The 7,526-nt window shown below is 30.9% G+C and overlaps 1 protein-coding gene across 11 annotated transcripts; it reads right to left on the reverse strand.

Annotated features, from left to right (window-relative positions):
- Positions 1-2,220: 2,220 nt before the first annotated feature.
- LOC111888078 (CMP-sialic acid transporter 3) lies at positions 2,221-6,816 on the reverse strand. Of its 11 annotated transcripts, none has more exons than XM_052768422.1 (17): positions 6,683-6,816; positions 6,218-6,327; positions 6,016-6,092; positions 5,772-5,942; positions 5,531-5,647; positions 5,404-5,460; positions 5,200-5,322; positions 5,058-5,117; positions 4,813-4,935; positions 4,643-4,720; positions 3,860-3,929; positions 3,681-3,788; positions 3,476-3,609; positions 3,195-3,271; positions 2,815-2,866; positions 2,655-2,718; positions 2,221-2,559 (listed from the first exon to the last, which is right to left on the reverse strand). In XM_052768422.1, the coding sequence occupies exons 4-16, from the start codon at positions 5,940-5,942 to the stop codon at positions 2,668-2,670; spliced, it is 1,221 nt and encodes a 406-aa protein (XP_052624382.1). In that variant the 5' UTR covers positions 6,016-6,092; positions 6,218-6,327; positions 6,683-6,816; the 3' UTR covers positions 2,221-2,559; positions 2,655-2,667. The 11 variants fall into 11 exon arrangements, with proteins under 11 accessions (XP_052624382.1, XP_052624384.1, XP_052624380.1 ...); XM_052768424.1 differs by having other exon boundaries at positions 6,016-6,099; XM_052768420.1 differs by having other exon boundaries at positions 6,218-6,466; positions 6,683-6,782.
- Positions 6,817-7,526: the final 710 nt, after the last annotated feature.

Genomic DNA, 7,526 nt, shown 5'->3' on the forward strand with positions numbered 1-7,526 from the left:
CCTCGAGTGCGAGTGTCGACATCCTCAGAGTACGCGGGGCGTACTTCGGATCGGACCGTTGACTCCCCTTCGGATCATGCCGGATTTTCCAATTAAAAATAAATACAAATTATTTAATAAACTTCGGAAATTCATATCTTCTTCATACGAACTCCGTTTTCGACGTTCTTTATATCCACGCGAAGGTGAGACTACGCTCTACAACTTTCGTTTAGACTCCGTCGGCTAATTTTGACTTTATTTTTATTATTTATTTTTAAATAGGCCGGGACAGAAACTTTCGTTATAAATTCATAACTTCTTCGTTTGACGTCCGTTCTCGCCTAACTTTTTATCGCTTCGATACCAACAATGAGACCTTCGATCCTCGTTTAGATTGCTTCGGCTAAAACCCGCTCGATCTCAAATCGAGTATTTCAGGCTGCATACCGCTAAGTCGAAACTTCGATAAATCATAACTTCCTCATACGAAGTCAGATTGGGCGTTTTATATATATTCGGAAACCTCGTTTCAACTACTACAACATTATCCAAAGATATCAAGTTTATTTTACATTTAAATTTTGACGCTTATTTTTATTCTTAATTAATCAAACCACATAATTAAGCAATTAAGCACAAAACACATACTACTCAAATAATACACTCTTATTATTTCAAAACAGGTTACAAAGGTTAACCTAGACTATTACATTGCTAAAAATGGCAAGCCCGGAAACACAGGCGTTACAAAAAAGAAATAAAAATGAAGTTATAAAAACGAATCGTGAAAAAAACATGTAAAAGTAAATTATAAAAACAAATTGTGAAAAATAAATCATATAAAAACAAATAAATATATTTTTTTAAAGTTTGGTGATTAGTTATAACCAAAGAAAAGGCATATAACCTTAAATAGCTAAAAATGAATTATGAAAACATGTTGGTCGTAATGACCATTTTGGCAGAATTTAAAAAGTTTAATAACCTTTTAAAAATTAAAAAAGATTAATTAATTGACCAGATGATGGGGCTTATACTTTCTTTTGGCATAATGATTGGTTGGGAGGGGAGATCTTTCTTTTGGTGTTTTTTCCACCTATTGTATGCGTTGGATAATCACCATACTTCTACCGTCAAACACCATATTTCTCTTGGTTGGCATATGAGCAATTTTAGACGATTGCCTAGAGGGGGCATTGAGCAAACTCAGTGGGTCATTTTCACCGGAATGTCCAACACTAGATAGACTAGAGTGGTCCCTTGATATTAATATCAAGATATATTTGAAGTCTCTTCAACTCATTAGTTTCTCGATGGTGGATTGATTATTTCAGGTGATATGGTAACCAAATGGAATAATTACGTTCGTATTAAACTCAATATTCTAATTTGGATGGTGCAACTTTAGAGTATTCCTATGTGAGAGAGAGAGAGAGAGAGAGAGAGAGAGAGAGAGAGAGAGAGAGAGAGAGAGAGAGAGAGAGAGAGGTATTTTGGTGGAGTTGATAATGTATCCATTTTGTTCTTGTTCAGTGAAGACTATTAGATTTTAGTGCATAGGATGTTCTCTTTCAATTGATATTTTGAGTTGTATTGCTATTTCGTGGGACTTATGTCCGTAGATTTTAGTGCGTTCTCTTTTCTCTTGGTCTAGTGAGGGGAGGTCAACGTAATATTTTTGATGCAGTTGTTTTGATAACATTTTGGTGCATTTGGACTTTTAGGAATGTAGTCGTTTTTGGAACGGTCATCCCAAAAAGGTCTTGTTTTTTATGATGTAGTTGATAAGGTTTTCTCTTGGATTTCTAATAGATGTAACAAAGCTAAGTTAAATTAGGTGTCGTTTGTTTTTTTTTTAAAGACCACTTATTGTTACGTCACGCAACACTTGATTCTACGCAACTGTTTGTTTTTCAGAAGACTTCTGACTTAAAAACTGTTGCACGTGTGCTGCATGACGCAACACTTGACCTTCTACTTCAAACCTCTTCACACATTACTTTAACTTGTTGCAGCAATCTGCAGAGGTTAAAAAACAAACAGACTTTTTATTATATGTTACAGTTATTTGATCCCCTTATTCTCTTCTCTTATAGAGGGTTGCAGATGTGGTCTGCAGACTTCAAGTATTTTCGTTTCGAAAAAACAAACTACACCTTAGACTCCTTATCTTCATAACCCTTCTATTATCAATGATTGTTTTTTCTAGCTTCTTGCTAGTTTAATATAATTCAGCCGTTTCAAAAAATAATAATAAATAAACAAAAATTGACCAAATGAACACATTTTTAAAATTTTAGTAACTAATTATGACCTTATCCCTATTAACTATTAACATTTAAAAAAAAAGTTTACACTCATAAATATGACAAACATGCTGCCAAAACATTTTTCTCAAAACAAAGCCGATATTTTACTATTTCTCAATCGAAAACTATTGTATTTTACCTCTATAAACCAAGTTTCTAATCAAATCCCATGAAAAGGTACAATAAATGGGATTTCAATTTTCATCGTTCATTATATTTCTTCATATATCTTTTCTTCCTCACCACAAAAATACTTTGAACAAGAAACCTACAAAACAATTTATATTCCAACAACACAAACATAATAAATTATTTAAATATCAATGCATTTAAACAAAATACTTTGTAATTTAAGCAACATACTTTTTATATGAATTCAAGTAGGGAGAAGTGGCTGTCTTTCCTCAGATCCAACTCGATGAAGAACCTGAAAATATTTAAATTCCCACAAAAAATAATAAATTGTAAAAAAAAAAATTAGCAGATTTTTTATAAAAGCATTCGAATCAAACAAAGAAAACACCTCATCGTTAGCCCCTGCTGCGATATTAATAAAAGACGAGTCCCTTGACCTGCTAAAATTATTTCTTTAATTAAATTCAATAAATATCAATTGTACTTTTGTTTCTTCTTACTACAATATTTTATTTTCAAATTAGTTTTTATTTGAACATATCAACAATGAAATAATAAAATAATAGATATATATTAATAATACATCATGTAATTGTTAACTTTTTTTTTTGTTATATCGTGTTTGCTTCCAAAATAAATTTCATAACTTGACGAATACTAACTTAAAATAATTTTTTACCAAACAAATAAAAAATCAACATTTGAGATATTTAATTGATAACCAAACATTTTAATTATTGCTTATGTGATATTTTTAATTATTTATACCTCTCATTCTTCTTAAATGTTTCCAACTTCAACACTCCATCTTCTTCCTCTTTGACTTTAGAAAGAGGTGAAAAGAACTAAAAAAAACGGATTAAAATATTACAAATGCATAAAGCTTATTAACAATTTTGTGGGCCCCATATATATATATATATATATATATATATATATATATATATATATATATATATATATATATATATATATATATATATATATATATATATATATATATATATATATATATATATATATATATATATATATATATATATATATACCTGATGCATTGATATAAAAACAATGGAAATTCCTAGAATAAAATTAATAGTAAGCGTGTGTCCAAATAAAGCTGCGGATGCAAAGCCTGTGAAGATCGTGGCAACTGTTGAGGAATATTTTTTCAAAATTGTATCTGCATTTCAATAAATAGAAATAAATAATTTATGAAGATTGTTATAAATGGTAATAAGTTAATAACGTTACCGGCATATTTGAAGAAAAAAGACGATAATACCCCTTGTGCTGCATTGTTTATTATCAAGAACATGGTGGCTTTTGAATGTCCGTGAAGAATATCAAAGCTTTCAGGACCTGAGAATTCATTATTACAAACAAAAACTATTAATGGTTGAATAAGGGTAGAATGGTCATTTTGCTTTTACCTTTGATTACAACAGTTCCAAGGATCCCTAGGAAGTTGAATATTGCACCATATCCATATAAGAACAGATTCTGCAATCAAACAAATAATTACAAATTAGTGATATTGCTTTTGAGAAAGATATATTATAATATTAAGGCGTCATATATTGGGTTTTTTATGGATTAAATCTCAACTCTAATTTTTTCCTGAATTTTTTTATTTTTTTCTGAAAAAAAAGGTTAATCTCATAACAAAACCTTATATTTTGTGTTTTTTTCGAAATGAACATCAACTTTATTTTTTGCCTGAAAAAAAAAATTTATATTTTTTCTTTTTTTTTCCGAAAAAACCCTCAACATTCTAACTGCTTCCAAATAAACTCTCAACTTTTTTAGTTTTTATCAAAAAAAACCCTCACATTTTACAAATTTTTTTGGAAAAAAATAAGTAAAAGGGCCAAATCGGAAAAAGTGAAAAAATACAAGGTCTTTTTCACGTAAAAAATAAAGTTAAAGTTTAATCCGGAAAAAAACACAAAATATAATGTTTTTTTTACGAGATTAACCAAAAAAAAACCCAAACCCTCAGCTTTTTTTTAAATCGTTAATCTCATAAAAGACCTTATATTTTGTGTTTTTTTCTTTTTTTTTTCAATCTGGCCCTTTTAGTCTTTTTTTTTTCTTTCTGAAAAAACTTGTAAACGTGAAGGTTTCTTCGAAAAAAATAAAAAGTTGAGGGGTTTTTTGGAAACAATTATAAGGTTGACGGGTTTTTAAAAAAAATATATATATATTAAAATAACCTGAAGATAAATGCTTGTATCATATTGACTCTTGAGTGCATATTCATTGAAGACCGATGCCATTGATGGAACAGTTACCTGTATACAAAACTCAATTTATTTCAACATATACAAAAACAATAAATAAAATTATGATTAAATAAATAATAATAAAAAAAAATATAACTTACAAAAACAAATGTGCAAATATATGCACCCATTGATATTGAAACACCCATTGAAGTAGTTCCCTTAGGTGAAGAACTCAATTGATTTATGCTAATTCCAATAAGCAAAAGAGCAAGAGCTTCCCACTAAAAAATAAAATAAAACCCCAAATTTTACATTTTTTTTTATAATAAGATTAATAACAAACAATATATAATAAAGATTTTAGGGTTTTACAAATAGCAAGGTTACAAATGAAGTAATGAACCTGAATTATGGAAAATCTTCGCTTCATAATCATCTTTAACAAAACAGCAATTACCAAAACCTATAGATTTTAGGGTTTTACAAAGAACAAAATCAACAAATAAGTTTTAGATAAAGAATTAAAAGTTTAAAAAAAAAAATACCTTGAGATTGCTCAACATTTTCACAGTTGCAGGATTAAAATACAGCTGCATTGTGAACTTAAGATAATTATTGATAGCATAGAGAAGGGCAGGAATGGCAAGAAGCACATTGTTGCGAGCTGCCTGTAGAAAGAATGAAGGTAAAAATGTGAAATGACTGAACTACCCTCATGTATGGAAAAGCTGATTTGATTGATTGATTACCTGTACAAAATTGGAGACTGAAAGAAGTGGCTTCTCTCCAACCTTCTGATTTCTAGCCTGTAAAAACAATTTTTCTTCAATTTGTGAAATCATGTGTAGATTGTAATAAGAACAATGATTTGTTTACCTGTATTAAAAGCATAACAAGTGCAAAGATAACCTTTGCAACTTCTGTCAAAAAATTCACACTAATGGGGCTAAAATTGAACTTCCCATCCACCTTACACATGTACACCAAAATCGGCTGTGAAAAGAGAAGGAAGAATGTAAGCTAATGAGCACAACTTGAACAGCTTCAATGGAATGGATATGCATGGTATGACTGGAAGAGAAGAAGGAAGAAGGAAGAAGGAAGAAGGAAGAATCACCTGTAATCCAACTAACATACAGTCACCAACTACCAAGAGAACATTAAGAGCTCGATGCTTCTTTGAGAGTTTACTCTGACGCCTATCATAAGCCCTTGAGATCGATTTTGAAGATGGATTTACCAATTTGGAATGGCAAAAGCTGCACTCGATTGTCCCGTTTTTCATCATCTGAAACCGAACTCTATCTAAACCCTAAGTCACGAAATTAAAGCATTGATTAACCAGTTACCGATTTAAATACCTCAATCAATGACCTGATACAGTAACCTCGAATGTCCGATGTATTTATATGACTATCAAATGTGCAAAAACGCTTTTCTGCGCTCTCAAAACAATGCCATGAACACAAAGATCCATTAGCTCAGAACTTGCAACTCGAATCTCATGATTCAGTTAATTTGTAGTTAAAAGGATAAACAGAAAGCATCAAAATTGACATCTACCTTAATTATAAAATTCCGGGAAGCGAAAGCATTGTTAGATCTGACGATCGGGCGTCCTGTCACGGCCACCACGATTCAACTTCCGGCGGCGGCTGAATCGAATACTAAAGCTAGCAAAACAAAACTGAAAATCTGATCAAAGGTGGAGAGAATTGAATTACTTCATTTCTTGGTTAAACAGTTGATGAAAGAACATGGGGTTTGATTTTTTTGGTTTATAATTTCCCTCCCCCTCCAAAATGCAAACACCTGTTATGACGTTACTTTAAATTTACATCAACGAGTTGAGAAGAAGATCGCGTGAAATTGAAATTGAAATTGAAATTGAAAGATCACCGACGACGATAATTGTGGGCTATTTTACTCGTTTACATTCAAATCAAGTCTTTGTATTTGATTTTTAGTTTGAATTTCACAAGTAAAATTTTGAACATCTACTAAAAATGAAGTGTCAATAAGTTATACCTTAAACTACAGATTTTTAGTTGATATTTTATAGGAAATAACGATGAGGTAGGAACACAGAGTAATCTATAGATGAATGCAACAAGGTCTGTTTCTTCTGCTACTTCTTTGTCATCGTGTATTGGGTATTGAACACGTGTTAATTTTGTGACAGTGGATAATACAAAAATGTTAATGTAATAATGTTAAGACAAAACTGCAAAAATGGTTAATATGGTATGCAATATTTTTGGTTTTAGTTCAAACTTTGATTTTTTGTATTCGTGGTCCTTTTGACAATGTTTGTATATAAATTTGGTCCCTCGTAAAATTGAAATGACTATAATGCCTTTCTGATATTTTTTTTTATGTTTTCCTATTTAATTTAAATGAAAAAGAAAATAAATAATTAATTTGGGTCCACATCTCTCTCTCCAAATACCCATCTTCTTTCTTCCTGAAAATTGTCCAGATGAACAAAAAACACCAAGAACAAAAAAACACCCGGAACAAATTGTTGAATTCGTCGTTGTCAATGGAGATGGAGAAAAAAGAATGAGATATCATATCTAGAGTTAGTTTTCTCCATTCGTTTTCAGATATGTTCGTCTTCTCCACATGTTTTCATATATGTTTGTGTTATTCATCATAGTCAGGATCAGTTTACAGCATCACTCTCTTCTCAATTCATCTTCTCCATCTGTGGCTCGATTTTCACTGTCACCGGAAAACCCACCCCAACCACGGCAAATCTTCAACATATGGTCTATAGACCACAATCAATCACCAAACGCAATCAACGACTACCGCCTCCGGTACCACGGTTGAAGTTGGCTGCGTTTGTCAACAATTTTGACAAACCCAC

This window comes from Lactuca sativa, chromosome 2 (genome assembly GCF_002870075.4).
Source record: "Lactuca sativa cultivar Salinas chromosome 2, Lsat_Salinas_v11, whole genome shotgun sequence".
NCBI classification, from domain to species: domain Eukaryota; kingdom Viridiplantae; phylum Streptophyta; class Magnoliopsida; order Asterales; family Asteraceae; genus Lactuca; species Lactuca sativa.

Coding starts and splice junctions, on each gene's coding strand:
- LOC111888078 (XM_052768425.1), bottom strand. CDS start 5,942: ATGATGAAAAACGGGACAATCGAGTGCAGCTTTTGCCATTCCAAATTG. Junction 5,648..5,771: donor GTATGTTAGTTGGATTACAG/GTGATTCTTCCT, acceptor CTCTTTTCACAG/CCGATTTTGGTGTACATGTG. Junction 3,789..3,859: donor TGGAACTGTTGTAATCAAAG/GTAAAAGCAAAA, acceptor ATGAATTCTCAG/GTCCTGAAAGCTTTGATATT.